The 15,587-nt window shown below is 42.3% G+C and overlaps 1 protein-coding gene across 1 annotated transcript in view; it reads left to right on the top strand.

The window, feature by feature from the left end:
- PSMD1 (proteasome 26S subunit, non-ATPase 1) overlaps nt 1-14,931 on the top strand; it is a 63,545-nt gene extending 48,614 nt beyond the window's left edge. Inside the window, exons 19-25 of the mRNA XM_069023903.1 lie at nt 2,737-2,839; nt 6,417-6,586; nt 7,706-7,798; nt 8,799-8,891; nt 11,780-11,926; nt 13,739-13,893; nt 14,721-14,931. Of these exons, the coding sequence (XP_068880004.1) occupies nt 2,737-2,839; nt 6,417-6,586; nt 7,706-7,798; nt 8,799-8,891; nt 11,780-11,926; nt 13,739-13,885 (753 nt within the window). The 3' untranslated portion in view covers nt 13,886-13,893; nt 14,721-14,931. The remainder of the gene's footprint in view (nt 1-2,736; nt 2,840-6,416; nt 6,587-7,705; nt 7,799-8,798; nt 8,892-11,779; nt 11,927-13,738; nt 13,894-14,720) is intronic.
- The last annotated feature ends 656 nt before the right edge of the window (nt 14,932-15,587 follow it).

The following is a 15,587-nucleotide window of genomic DNA, read 5'->3' on the forward strand; positions in this document are numbered from 1 at the left end:
GATTCCTGAGTGACACGTTGGACACTGTGTGCCAAAGGGTCTCATGTGATGGATGTGGGTATTTGCATTGCTGAATAAGCAGCTAGGAAGAGGAGTGTGATGATTTTTGTATCCCACAAGCTGTATGGTCTTGATGGGTTACAAAGAAGCTAAATTACATGTATCATCATCTCACTGCTTCTAAATCTTTGGAGATGCTTTGCATGTGAGAGATGGTGATTTTAATAAAGAGTGGGTCATAGAGCCTGGCCAGCTTCCTGTCATTGCTGCTCAGTTTTGTCTGTTCTGGGATTTTATATATATTTTTTTTTAGTAAACTTCTTACTTGTGAGCTTTGGGTTAGAAATACTTTCAATCCTCTGCTGATCATTTGGGGTGAAGACGATAGCAAACAATCTTCCTTAAACAGTTCAGGATTTTTTCGGGAATTAACTGCCATCAGAGTTTTGAGCATTGCAATGCTGAAATGCCAGTAATAAACAGAGATTTAAGAATCAAAGTATTTTGGTTTAAAAAAAGCCATTTTTGTTGTGAGAAAAGGGTAAATGTATGCCTTTGAAATAACTTCACTGTGATCTTCCCAATGTGTTTGTCCTCCTCTTTGTTGTGCTCAATCTTGTTTAAATGAATAATTCAAAGAGTTTAAATTTAACTAAAAAGTTTAAATAAAGAATTGTGAAGAAAAGAATTGTAATTACATGGATGCTCCTTGAACTTGAAAGTTGCTTAAAGTCCATAAAGGGGTAGCAGGTGTTGAGTAAAGGTGGTTTGGTCTCTTTGGAGTTGAAACAATTCCTCCATGTGCAGCCAACAAGATTTCTCCTGGCCTCTGTTGATACATTTAAGAACTGTATTAGTGCTGGATATAAAATATTAACAAGTTTATTTTGTGAAATGGAATCCTAAAGTACAGATGTGGTGAGGTCATCATAACAGAAATCAGTGACAACTTGATTAAGTGCTTGTGACCTGCAGGGCAATTAAGTCAGCAGTTTTGGAGACAAACTACATGTTGAACTACTTGAAAAAGTAAATTCAATTCCTGGTTTTGTGTTAGGATAGTCATCTTGACAAAATGAGAAAATAATAAACAAGGTCAAGCCTTTTCTTCCATCCTCCTTCAGTCATATTGGCCTATTGTCTTCAAGATGTGAAGAAACCAGGACCAGGTTGTTGTTGGGAATTTGTTTCTGTGATTTAGATGAAATGCTAGGGCTTGGTAGGGTGCAAGAATGATTTTTGCAGTATTCCAGTTGCACCTTTACTTTACGAAAGCCTGATACTGTGAGATGTTTCTGTACACTCCTTCAAGAGGGCAAGTGTATGGAGAATAACTTCATCTTTTGAAGAAGATAGATAGAACATGCAAACAGTTTAAAACCTGTTTTATTAGATTTTATTAATGCTCTTATTCTTAAGAGCTTGCATTTGCCAGAAGCATTGTGCACATCACCTGCCAGTATTTCCTGTAATTAACTGTTTATAAAATCTTGCTCTTGACAATCTCCTGGGCTTTATGTGCATGAATATTGACTGGTGGAGGGAGAAGTGGTAAACAGCCTGATAAATGACAGCCCTTTGTGGTAGGAAATGGTGTTGTATCATTCTTATATCTCAAAATCTCTGTTGTTTCCTCACTGTTTCCAAGGTCCTGTGTTTGGCTTCATTTGAACTCAGTGCCATGTCATTTTGGCCAGCACTAATTATCAGAATGGGTTGTGTATTTTGTTAGAAAGATGAAATTAATCATTGTCTATATTTTAGTGTTCCTCCTGGAAGTTGCCCAAATAAATTTCTTGGTAGCATTTCCAAATGCTGTAGAATTTTTGAAGTGCTTTAAGATTTCAAGGGAGAAACAAAGCTTGTGGGTTTCATAGCATATGAAATAAACTTACACAGTACTTTGGGTTGTGCTTGTTGCTGTGCTTTGAAGGAAAAATAATAGGAGACAAAAGGGCTTTACTAGACAAACTCTGGCAGGTTTTGCTTCAACAGCTTAAGAAATGGCTGGCTGTTGACATCTTGCTCCATTTTGTAGGAGGTGAGTTGCCCCAGCACTTTCTCCAAAGAGATGGAGCATTGGCTCCATATGAGGTTAATACCCTCCTGAACCACTGCAGCCATAAGCAAAGATTTAGCAGTTTCCTTTACTGTGTACTTAAGATATTGCGGTGAACATACCATGGCATAAACTGTTACTTTATTAAATATTTTCTTTAATGATTCTCAGTTTAAAGGTAGGAGTGCAGTAGCAAAATTTGCTGATGGTGCATCACAGGGGCATTATCAATACAGCAGAAATATTGTACAGAAATAATGGAATAAGTTGGAGGTTTTCAGCAATAGGAAATGGAGGAAATTTATTAAAGTGCAGTGTCAGTCACTAAGAACACACAGTAGTTCTTGCTACAAACTCATCAATTGGTCTTTTATTCCAGTGACACTCCAGAGATTCTCAGGGTAGTCCTATAAGGTTTGCAAAATATGGTCTGGAAATGCACGTCCATCCTGAACATTTTAAAATCAGTATATGAATATCTTCAAGTGGGGAAAATCTCTGTAATTAATTATTAATGGGGTGACTTGTAACACCAGTGACTAAAGTTATTGAAAATGCAAATGTCATTGTAGGATGCAGAAATTGAGGATGCTTCCCTTAAAGATGGAATATTTGACTCATGCAGTCAGTTTTATAATCTCTCTTTCTTTTTTCTCCTTTTCATTATTTTTATCCAGGTCAGCCAGTTCAGGCAGCTCTATTCCAAAGTGATCAATGATAAGCATGATGATGTTATGGCAAAGTTTGGAGCAATCCTGGCACAAGGCATTTTGGATGCAGGTAATTCCCCAAACATTTAAAGCTGTCAAAATTTCTTAAACTTGTTTGGTTGCAATCACTGTAGCAGCAAATTTCATTTGGGAGATGAGGTGCTGGTTTTATGCCTCTCATGTCATAGTAGCAAGAAATCTCAGATTTCAAGGAATTTTAGCTAATTAAAGAAATAAACCCTGTTTTGTAGTTTCAGCTTGTATCAGCATGTTTCTGTTAGGAGAGACTCAGCCCAGTCATTGGGGCAGAATTCATATCCAGAAGTCTGGACAAATACAATAGTTTTTCTTTAAGTCATTTTGTCACCCTGAATGTTGATTTATTATAGCATGATAGGTTGCTTCTTTATTTTTCTAAATCATCACCTGCTCCAGAAATTTGGAAATCTGCTGAGGTAACACCTGTACAGTGCTGTGTCTGTCAATGGCACCTCTTTTCCGAGTTTCCAATCACAGTTTTTCCCATCTGGTCTCTTGTGCTGAGGCCTTCTCTTGCCATGCACATCCTTATCCTCTGTGATAGGCAGAAACAAGCTGTTTTTTCCTGTATTCCTGAGATCAAGATTAGTCCTGCAGTCCATAAGCAAAGGAGCCCCAAATTTGTCTCTGTGGAGTGGCTTAGGCACAGCACCCTGCAGTGTGGGTACAGTGTCTGTATGAAATCTCTGCATCTCCAGGCTGTGTGGTGGGGGAGAACAGAGTGCTGCCTGCACCTGTCTGCATGAAAGCAGGTTCAGAAAGCTTTCCTGATGGGCCTGTGGCTGTCAGGCTGCTCTGTCACAGATGACCAGGCCTGCTCAGAGAGGAAAGTAACAGGCACTGCATTCTTGCCTCCTGGGTGCCCCTCCTGGAGCTCAGGCTGAGCAATGTTCTTGGCATGAGACTGTTAGAATAATTTTGGTCATTCCCATACTCATACTCTTTTGCTGGAAAGGCAGACACTAGCTGCCTCTGGGATTTTTCTCAGCAGTACAGACCTGTTCTGAGTTCTGACCCTTAAGATTAAATCATAAAAATGCAACTAAAACCTTATTTGCTTTCTGTGTCACTCATGTATTGTATAATGACTGGGAAACCAGAAATGTCCAGTTTTAATAAACTTCATGGGAATTTGTGCCAACTTTAACCTCTTTATTTCTTGCTGAGAGACTCCAGGAAGGCTGTGAACTCCTTTTCTTAACCTATTGCCACTTTCATTAGAGCCTCCTAAAAGAACAAATTCTTTTTATCTTTCCTATACAACTGGAAGTGCTTATCTGAAACAATGAGTTATAGAATTTAATTATCACTACCAGGAAGAAAAGGTTCTTTGTGTTATCTGCCACAGTTGGGGCAATTGAATTTAGTTTTTTGTTGGGTCTTTTTTTGGGGGGAGAGGGGAGGAAAAAAGTCCAGTTTTCTTCCAATGACAGGGTTTGATTAGAAGTGCAAGATTTCCAGTGCATGACTGGGAAATGAGGCACTGGAGGTGGGATTTTTGCTCTGACAATGAGGCAACCATTTAGGCTGGTAGTTTAATGGAAGGAGTGGGGTACCTTGGGAGCACTGAAGTGGAAATGAAGAACTTGGTCATTGCCTAATTGATAAGCTTCAGCAGCTAAATTTTTACTTTAATAAAATAAGAAAAAAGTAGACACTAAATTTAACTTAGGGTTTGGGGGTTTTTCCCCAACCCCCCCTTGCCCCAGTGGCAGTGTGAATTTTGGGAGATTGACCTTATAGTACTACCCAAAGATCCCTGCATTTTCTTCTTTTGTGCTTTTTGAATTTTTTTTTCCAGGCATCATGTCACAGCTTTTATTCATCCACCCAAAGATCTGGAATGTGTTCCCTTCCAGGCAGTCAGGGATGTTATTTAATCATGAAGATAAATCACAATTGTGCACTATTATGTCTCCCCACCTTTCCTGCTCCTTGCAAAATCCTGGGAGTGAGGGTAGGCTGTTTGTGGGTATAAAACAGCAGAAAGAAGTAGCATGACAGCATCTTTTGAATATTAAATCATTTGCTTGTTCAGGAAATACCAGAGATTGGATAATTATAGGTTCTAATTCTGAATTACAGGTTAAAATTCTGAAAATTAAAGTGCAAAAGTTTGATAAAGCCCAGTTAAGCTGCTTGTGCAACATTCAGTCTGCTGCTTGATTCAGAATATCTGCACATAATCAGGGCCTGGTCCTTACACAGTGATGCAGTAAAATAAATTTCAAAGCGAAGATGGGGGAGAAGACCAGAAATTTGAGCGTGCTCGCCATGTTTAAGGATAGCACAAGACCTCAGGCAATCCCTCCACAGTGCTGTGGCAAATTCAGGTGAAAGGGCAAGAGATTGCTATCAGCAGCAGAGCAGAGTAGCAGTAGAAAAAGACAAGACCTTATCTTTGTCTTTCAAAGAAGTAGCAGGAAGGAGTTTTCCTGTCAAACAGCAGAAGATCTATTGCTACCACAAAAGGAAGGAGATAGAATGTATGCAGAACATCCTACAGATGGGCATCAAGGGCATCAAAATGCCCCACCTTCCACTGCCTCTCCCTGACAGATACCCAAGATGACAATACTGCTTCAGTCAGGGCTTTCATTAGTTTTGGCAGCAAAAGAGAATTCTGTTTGTCTTTAAAAATCAGACAGCTCCATTGCTGCGTGGCTCTGCTGAGGTGGCTGTTTGTGTGAGGCAGGGAAAAGCTACTCCAGTTTGGGATTTTCAGCTACAAAGTGGCCTGACTTTGCAACCAGTGGGTGTTTGTATTTTAACAAAGTTAACCTCCCTGCCCCGGGTCTTGTCAGCGGTAATGCACTTGCCTGGTGCCCTCTTCAACTCAATTCACTGTGTTCATCAGAAGATGGAAGATCAGATTAACACTTTCTCAGTCTGTCTGCAAGTCCAGTCTTTCAATTTTGTTTCTAGCTGGATGTTTCTGCATTACATCAACATATGGAGCTGTTTTGGTCTCTGCTTTGCAAGTACAAATCTAAGACTTGGTTGTCTGGCAGAGATGTAATTTTGCTGCAAATACTGCAGGAGCTTGTCTCTGTGCAGCTTAGATTGATAATGTCTAGAAACAACTTCTGAAGTTGCTGCTGTTTACATTTTTTTCTACTGAGATGGTGTAGAATAAAAACCTAGGCATATTTCTGCTGCATAACTGATAGTTCAGGGAGGCAGTCACAGAAAGAAAAATCTCTATATGTTCTGCTGTATATGTACTGTGTTCCTCCTGAGCCTTGTCTCGAGCATCATTTATATGCCATGTTTTAAAACTGTTGATGGCAAAGGTTTGCCTTTTTCTCCCCCACTCACTGCCTGTACTTCTGTCTAACCTGTATCCTGGCAAAATGAGTGTGGAAGAAAGGCTGTATTCCCTGATTGTGTTTGGGTACTGTAGAGCACTGTGGTCTCTGTGCTGTACATCTGTTTTACTGAGTAAGCTGAGCTCACAATAAAGGAGGGAGGTGTGTTCCAGAGGAGGAAACTGGCAGCATTGTGCCCTGGCTTGCCACCCTTTGACAGCAATTGTTTGAGATGCATTGCTCAGGTATCTTTGTGGAGCACCCAGGAATGAATTCACTAACTTTTATGATTCCTTACAGGGGGCCATAACGTAACCATTTCACTGCAGTCAAGGACAGGACATACTCACATGCCTTCTGTGGTGGGGGTTCTGGTCTTCACCCAGTTTTGGTTTTGGTTCCCCCTGTCACACTTTTTGTCACTGGCGTTCACCCCAACTTGTGTCATTGGCCTTAACAAGGATCTTAAGGTACGTAACAAGAAGAGAGAAGAGACACTGAAAAGCTGCTTGGACTCCTTGAGTGGTCTGCAAGGCGTGTGCATGGATTTGTTGGTTTTCTTTGCATTTTCCACTTACTTGTGCCAGAAAAGGTACTAAGTAGAAGAAATCTGAAAAACAGGCTTAAATTGCAGAGCTGATGGTGGGAATAGGGACAAGAAAAATGTAGAGAGCAGACACTGACCTCTTTACTTCAAAGTAGCTTAAAAAGAAAGGAACTCTGTTCAGAGTATTTTTGCAGAGACCGCCCCATTATCACTCTTGAAGGTCAGGGTTATTTAAAAAAAAAACTTGTTGCCCCCCTGGCCTCCCAGATAAATTATGTGATGTTCTCCCCTAGGAAAGCTAGCAGTGGGAAAAGAGGATTTGTTTGGATTCCTTGGGGAGTAAACATTAAACTGAGCAGCCATGGGTACTGGCACTTTTCTTATGCATCTGTTCTTCCAGCTGTCAGCTGTGGTACAGCCCCTCTAAGTTGTGTACTATGCTGGGTTTCCTGTGCTGAACAACTAAGATAGGAAGTTCCACAAAAAATCTTCTGGGTCTGGCAGCATGGGGGTGTTTAAGAACTTGGATTGGCTGTCAAAAGATGCTTTCTACCCTTGCTTAAGTAGCCAAGAGTAAGGGAATATGTGACACTGGTAACTCACCCCCAAATGTACAGTCCTTTGGCAGGAAGGGAATGTCAGTGCTTGGTTTGCCCTCGCGTGCATTGACAGAGCAAATCTTCACTTAGATCTTAAACCAATTTTGTGTTGATACACACAAACACAGCAACAACATCAAAACCACAAAAGCTTTGAAGCAGTGGAAACAAAGCATGGTGTGAATAGGATGGAGTGTATGGAGAGGGCTAGGAGAGCTTGCCAGAATCAAATTATAGAATAATTAAATAACATTGTTCTAGCTGAACCACTGCCACTGATAACAGTTTCTCAGCTTCCGGAGAGGGAGAAGGGGAAGCTTGTATTCTTTAGAGGATCTGTGTTTGTCTCTGCTGGAAGGAAAATGAAGCTAAAGTAATTATTCTGCTGTGGATTTTTCTCCACTTTTCTAATTTCTAACATCGTTTTAAACTCTTTGTCTTAGATGCCAAAAGTCCAGTACAAGTCCAACTGTAAGCCGTCCACATTTGCCTACCCCCCACCTCTTGAGGTACCAAAGGAAAAGGAGAAAGAAAAGGTATTTGAGCTGGCTTTCTGTGTAAAGACTAACCCCTTCTCCCTCCTAGTATAAACATTGACTTTGGTGGTACTACCAGGGAATCTAAAGAGCAAAGGAAAAATTGGCAGGTGCTGTAGTCTCTGAAAGAGAATTCTAAGTAAATTTTCCTGCTGTGCCTGGGACTGTTGCTGACTGTGGCATACAAATGATTTGCTACTGAATTGTTGCAACCTCAAGCAGAAGTATTGAATAAAAAACCTGCTTTCCGTGCCCTACTGACTTGTATGTGCAGCACCCAGAACAGCAGGGTCCTTGTCTGTGACTTGAGCTCCAAAGTGCTGCTCCAGTGCAACCGTTGAGAATATTAGGTGGGACACCTCTCAAACAGTCCCATATGGAAGGAGCAGTGGGCCCATGTGCTAGAATAATAGCTGTCAGCTCCTTGGATTGCAAAAAGGTAAGTGTGGCACTGGGAATATCTCGGTATTGAAAAGGAGAAGACCTGTGGGATCACAAGCAGGACAATAGTGGAAGCAGTTTGTCTCCTGGCACAGCATGGTAAAAGCTGTTGAGCAGAGCGCAGCAGTGGGCAGAGCAGCCCTTAGGGAGCAATTGCAGCAGTGGGGACCTCAGGCATGTCATGCTGATGAATGACACGGTGTGAAAACTGTAAAACATTTTACCAGAATTGAGTGCTGGGTAGGACAGATTTCCAAGCCACTGGGGAATCCAGAAATTAACTCTGATGAAAGGCAAAGCTCACTGCTCATAGCTGTTTTCTTGCCTTTGAATGGGATGTGAATTGGGCAAATCTTTTCTCTTTAAACTTCCCTGGCCAAAAGTTAAAATGTGCCAAGAACCCACATTTATTCTCACTAGCAATGTGACAAATGCTCTTGCTCCCTGACCCTCTCAGAAAGCTGCTGCCATTTGTTCCCAAAAGTCTCCAGCCTGGGGGGCTGAAGCTCAGTATACAGTGTTGGGTCACACTGAATGCCTCATCTCTTGCCATTTCCAGGTTTCCACTGCTGTGCTGTCCATCACTGCAAAAGCCAAGAAGAAGGAAAAGGAAAAGGAGAAAGAGAAGAAAGAAGAGGAAAAGATGGAAGTGGTGGGTGCACACATTGAAACTTAAATTTCCTCTTCCCCCCCACCCTTATAAATGTGGAAGGTGTCTCATGAAAGTTGGCACCCTCTCATCTCTGTCCTCTCGCCAGCTGTGTTACGAGCAAAGCGCTGACACACATTGCTGCAGACACTGGTTAGCATCTTTACTCTGTGTGTGTGCACTGTTAAAAGCAAGAGGTGCTACTAATTGTGAATCTGTTATTTCTGGAGAAATAAATCTTCCTCAGTGTTGTTAAGTAACTGACTTCCTTAATGGCAAAAGCTTGTTTTGACAAGTTTTTGTGCCTTTAACTGCATGAACCTTATGAGTATTATTTCATTACTTGCTGCTTTTAGACACAGAGGAATTTTATCTCTTATCCATGTAATTTTCTTACTAATGTAGAAAAAGTCTTAGTAATTTCATGTCCTTGGGACCTCTGGCCTTTAAAAAGGAGTGTTGTAGCAGTTGCTTGATCATGTCTAATTCACCTCGAGAGCACTGGAGAGTTTAAACTTTCTGGTTTTGCACATGCTTAACCTCCTATTCTGAAATGTTCACCATTTGGCAGCAGTCTCTCATGTGCTTTGGCCATCTATCAAAATGCCAAACATTTATCCACACCCAGCTTAGAAGCAACTGAGGTTTGACTGCAGGTTCCATATGCTGCTCAGTAGTTCTGGTGATTGCTTTGGTCTTCTGATGATTTCTTTCAGCTCATAGACCTGACACTGGAAGTTGTCATCCTCATCTGCGAATAATGTGGCAACCTGGAGCAAGCTGAGTAATGGAGAAAAGAATTTTTGGTGGTTGCTGTAATTTGGAAAACATATGCCAGCTAAAATTCTTTCAGTACTAACAGAAGACCCTTTCTTTTGTGCCCTGCTCATAAATGCAAATATTCCAAAAACAACTGTAAGCTGAAAGTGCATTATGGACCCATAGAATTCTTTAGGTTGGAAAGACCTCTAAGTCAAACTTAACCCCAGCAATGCCAAGGCCACCACCAAACCATGTCCCCGAGTGCCACATCTACACATCTTTTAAATACTGCCAGGGATGGTGACTCCACCACTCCCCTGGGCAGCCTCTTCAAGTGCTTGACAACTTTTTTGGAGAAGAAATTTTTTCTAATATCCAATCTAAACCTTCCCTGGCACAACTTGAAGTCATTTCCTCTTGTCGTGTGTCTTGTTACCTGGGAGAATGACCCCCACCTATCTCCACCCTCCTATCAGGGAGTTGTAGAGAGTGATAAAGTCCCTGTTGAGCTGCCTTTTCTCCAGGCTGAGCCCTTCCAGCTCCCTCAGCTGCTCCTCACAGGACTTGTGCTCCAGACCCTTCCCCAGTTCTGTTGCCCTTTCCTGGACATGCTCCAGCACCTCAATGTCTGTCTTGTAGTGAGGGGCCCAAAACTGAACACAGGGTTTGAGGTGTGACCTCACCAGTCCCAAGTACAGGGACTGCCCTGGTCCTGATGGCCACACTATTGCTGACACAAGCCAGGATGCCATTGACTTTCTTGGCCACCTGAGCACACACACTGGCTTATGTTCAGCCACTGTCAACCAGCACCCCCAGGTCCTTTCCCTTCTGGCCTCTTCAATTTAAATTTTAGTCTAACAAACCCCACACATGTTGTGTAAGATCAAAGGTTTATGTGTAAAATAATCTTCCTAGACCTACATAGGTGTGGCCATGTTGTAGGCACTGAGTGTCATGCAGCTGGCCCAGAAAATTAATCATCTCATGCAAGCAAGGTATAATCTCTGGGTTGTGGGTTTTTTCTCCTTTGTCAAGTTTCCTTGTCACCAAACATTGCCTTTTCTTTGAATTATTCTTACAGTTCTATGTACTAAGCAAAATGTGTTGAACATATGCATATTTATTCTAAAATTGCTACAAACTATAGTTAAATGCAGGTGTTGAAGCAATATATTAGAAGGGGTTCACGTGTTGTGTCCGTGTGTGTCCAGACTTTTAAAAAGTTTCCTTGGCTGAATCAAGCAGAAAAACAAGGATAGCAAAAAAGGAGCTTGCTGCCACCTGCTGTGTTTGAATTGAGTGTTTTGTCATTGTCCTTATGTTTTAGAGGTATCATTGCTTTCCTGTTTTTCTCTTATGGCTGTTATATGACTAGTAATCCATAGCTTCCAAGGGACCTGCACAGCAACGAGCAGCTGCTGTGCCAGACAAAGTCCTGTCTGCTGTTACAGGATGTGCCATGCATTCAGTGGTGTTCCTGATAGTTTCCTATTGGTGGTTCCCATCTTTTCTGTGGTTTTTTTGTTTGTTACTCAGATGTTTCTGAGCAAGAGGGAAAACATGATCCACCTTCTTAAGTATGTAAAGGATACTGGTTTTTTTCCTTCTGCTTTTTCTCTCTAGCTGCTGAGTCATTGGTAAAGGAGGGATTCATTGCAATTCCCTAGGGAGATGCTGAGGTCAAGGCATTTTGGGTGAACTGCTGTCACTATCAGTAGTGTGAAATGTCAGTGATAGCTTTATAGCTGCAAAAATACAAGGGCAGCTTTTGGTAATTTTCATATGCTCGGTAATGATATTAAAGAATCTTCAGTTGTTACAAAAAGTGGTGAGTGAGTTTACAGAAAATGTATGAGAAAGGGAAAGCAGAGGTTAAACTGTTCCACTGCCACCTCAACTTGCTTTCATCTGCAGCTGAGAGTGAGGCCTTGCCTTGCTGAGAGCACTTAGATCCACGCTGGCATTTTCTGTGCCAGCTGATAGATAAATATTAGCATGTTCCTCAGCAGAAGAATGGTTTCTCACCACACTTTGGAATTGCTGCCTGACTGTACCTTACCCTGCTAACTGTGAAAGGTTAGAGGTTACTGCTAAAATCATGTTGATCTTCTCTTCTCCCTCCACAGGATGAGAATGAAAAGAAGGATGAAAAAGAAAAGAAAAAAGAGCCTGAACCCAACTTCCAGCTTTTGGACAACCCAGCCAGAGTCATGCCTGCTCAGCTCAAAGTTCTCACTATGACAGAGAGCTGCCGGTACCAGCCTTTCAAACCAGTAAGTGTCACCTTCCCAGTCCATATGCTTGGCAGAGCCTTCCTAGTGCTGGGCTTGTGCGTAAGGGCCCAGAAGTTCTGTGTGTTCATGAGAACTCACAGCTGGTGCAGCACTGGAATGTGTTGCAGAGATTTGCAGCTTTGCTGTTGTCATATTTCCTTTTTTTAATGTCCCTCACTCCAAATGATCCCATGCAGTTCTAGGTGGGGGAAAGTCAGAGCCACTGCTAACCTTTTCATCATGTTAATGCTGCTTTAATTTTGTTTCTTCTTGTACATATGTCAAATGCGCAGCATGAAAACCAATCAGACATACTCTGTGTATTAATGATGTTGCTGGGAACATAAAGACTGAGCCATGATCTTTAAAATAGGCTGAGAAGTTGTATAGGTTCATTGTCAAAGCAGTGAAATACATTAGGGCTTGTGCTGTAGCTTTATTATCCTGCAGTGGGATTTATACCTAAATAGAGGGGTTTTTCATTGAACATATTTCCTATTGAGTTACATCTGGCCTTAGAAAAGTGCCTTCAGCTGTGATTGTCAGATGGAAAATTAAGAAGTTCTGTTAGCACTAAGCCCAAGGGGTAACTAACTTCTTGGTGAGATGCTCAGATATATTGCAAATCTGACAAGCTGGCTCCTGAACTGTAAATCTCCTGAGTCAAAGTCTTCTGCTTTTTATTTTTGTTCAAGAAATAACACCCTTGACTTACCCCATTTCCAGGATTATGCGTGGGAAAATGGTGTTCAGTAGTTGTAATACTTTTTCCAGGAAAATAGTAATGTTTTTAATAAATGGATTTCCTGGAATTCCATCAGCACATTGGAATTCTCTGTGCACCGTTCCCTTTTGAAACTTCTCCTTTAGCAAAGCTGTGGAAGGGTTTTTTAGTTTCTACCCTTCAAAAGCGGGTGACCCAACTGCTGTTTGGGTTGGGAAGATCTGCTGTGTGTTCCAGTAAGTGTCCACTCACTGAAATGTGGACTTACACAGCTCTTTGCCTTGGTTTCAAAAGAAGCCAAGTCCTTGGTGGGGGGGTTCAGTTTCCTGCCTTAAAGCCCCATAAATAGGTTTTGAAGAGAACAGAACAGTGCAGTTTTTGCTGGGATTAGGGTGTGAACCAAGGAACCTCTTGGAATGGAGCCGTTCTCGACCTTTGCTCTGCTTTGGGGAATGCCAGAGTAAAAGACCTCTTTGAAATGCTGTTTATAGCCTGAAATCCTGCTGTGGCCAAAGCCCTGATCCCAGCCAGGCGTGACACAGCACTGCCTCTTTGCGCCTTGTGTTTCAGTCCCAGAGGTGCTTCAGCCTGCCAAGATGTTTGGTTGTGATCTTTATAATTAATTCCCCTTTGTTTTTGTGAGGTTCTGCTAATGGGATTCCTCACTCGGTGGAAGCTGGTGATCAGATTAGTCTCTGTTTCAGAAAATCTCCTGGGAGGCAGCTACACAGAGAGGCTTCACTAAGCATTGTAAACCTGAAAAGATGAGCCTTAGAAAGCAATAACAGTTCAATTAGTTTTCATGTGGAAAGCCCCAGAATGGGACTGGGGTAAAGCTGTGAATCCAGATGTCACCTTCTATTGAACTGAGACCTAGACAGAAGAAATAGAAAAAGTAACCTGGATAGACTCTCACTGTTCCATGCCCTTATCAGACAGAGATCCAGGTGAGTGTCAGATGCTTTGCTCTCTGACACTCATTCCTGCCGAGGAGTCTCATATGGCCTAGGATAGACTCTGTGGCCACAAACACTCCATCATGAGGCAGAGACAATCAGCTCAAAATGCTCATGGCACTTGTCTTGCAGCTTTCCATTGGAGGCATCATCATCCTGAAGGACACCAGTGAGGATATGGAGGAGCTGGTTGAACCCGTGGCAGCTCATGGTCCGAAGATCGAGGAAGAGGAGCAAGAACCTGAACCACCAGAGCCCTTTGAGTACATTGATGATTAAGACCTGAGGTACAGAGTAGTGTGCAGAATCACCTTTTTTAATCCCAATAAAGGAATAGCCTCTTTGTACCAACGGAAGCAGTTACCAGCACCCAGCACTCTTGGTTTAGCTCTTTGACAGCTTCTGTGTCAGATTTAGAAACATACTGTGTTCTAATTTTAAGCGTTTGGCAGCTTAGGAGAAGTTCACAAGTTCACTCTTTTGGGTCAGGCCTGACCCAGTTGTTCTGGATCTGCTCTCTAATCTGGCAGGCTTGACTACTCTTGAGTAGAGCTTGGCTGGGCAGAGAGCAGTGCAGGGGTCACAGGGACTAGTCAGCTCCTGAAAGATGGTCCCAGAGGGGCAAGTAGTTTACATAACAAAGCTACCATCTACTTGACCTCAGGGTGCCAGGATTTGTCAAAACAGAGCTACTGCTCTGCTTCCTAAAGTTGTCTTGTCTTCCCAGCAGTTCTTAGCAGAATTTAAAGACACTCTAGTCATGGGCTCTGTGGTGCCCTCTGAGCCCAATGCAATGATAGTAGTAGATCTGTTCCAGGCAATAAATGGTGAAGTTCTCAGGTTCCTTGGTTAAAGTGCCTGAATGGATGTACAAGTTTCTCACTGAGAGGCAGAAATCCAGTTGCTGTATTTCCAAATATGGCCTGGCATGTCCCAGGGCTCCCACGAGCAAAGATTATGCACTTGAATTGGTGGATGGGCAGGAAAACAAACTCCTTGCTAAAAACTATAAATGTTGCGTCAGTGACAGGCTCGGGTGAGTGTGTGGGGCCAACCACAGGAAGCCTTAGTTAAACACATTTGATTTTCTGGTTTCTCTCTCTCCCTCCTCCAGGGTCATGTCATCTAAAGAAGACATTATGCTTGATATCAGACAGACAGACATGATGACCTTCCTATCGAGATCTGATGTTCAGTGCATGCAGCCCCAATCTGTGCTGAGCTAAAGCTGACAGTCCGTGTTTTATGGCTGAAGAACAGATATATGCTATTTAGTGTACTCTTTCACAAAACCTTGTTTTCAAATAAATATATTAAAAACTCTTGACAGAAAACTTGCTGCTTAACAAAAAAAAAAAAGGAAACCTAACAACTTTTTCTCCCCGCAAATGTTAAAAACTAGACTCAAATTGTGCATCTTTGTTCAGCAGAGCTTGATTGACTGCTCCTCTATACAATCATTGGGATCTGTGCACACCTCTGCACTTGTTGAGGCCGAGCAGGGTCACAACTGCAGCCTGGCCCAGCCATAGCAGTGATGCCACAGAGGGCAGGTCACTGCTTGCCAGCAGCTGCACAGATGAGCTCTGCTTCCAGATTACCTCTGTGATCTTCCCCCTTGCTTATCCTGGTATTCATGTGATGGTGTGGGGCTGACAGAAGGGCTCTGGGTGTTAATGATGGGGAAGTGGGAGCATGTTTCTCCTCGTTTCACAGAAACCCTTTTATTTTGTGTGTGCTTTCACTGTTTTCACCAAATATGAGCAAAATAGCTGATATGAGCGGGTTACATTGCAGGCCTGGATGGGGTGGACCCAGACATGTAACTTGTCTCACTGATGTGCATCATTAGCTGAGGGGAAATTTTAGTCAGGGATACAGAATAAGGAGAAGTCAGAAGGAAGGAATGGTGCTCCACCATTCACTATCCAGCTGGCCCTTCACCTTTTGGGCTGTAACACTTCAAAGGGTGTGTCAGCAG

Source organism: Aphelocoma coerulescens, chromosome 9, assembly GCF_041296385.1.
Source record: "Aphelocoma coerulescens isolate FSJ_1873_10779 chromosome 9, UR_Acoe_1.0, whole genome shotgun sequence".
Lineage (NCBI taxonomy): Eukaryota > Metazoa > Chordata > Aves > Passeriformes > Corvidae > Aphelocoma > Aphelocoma coerulescens.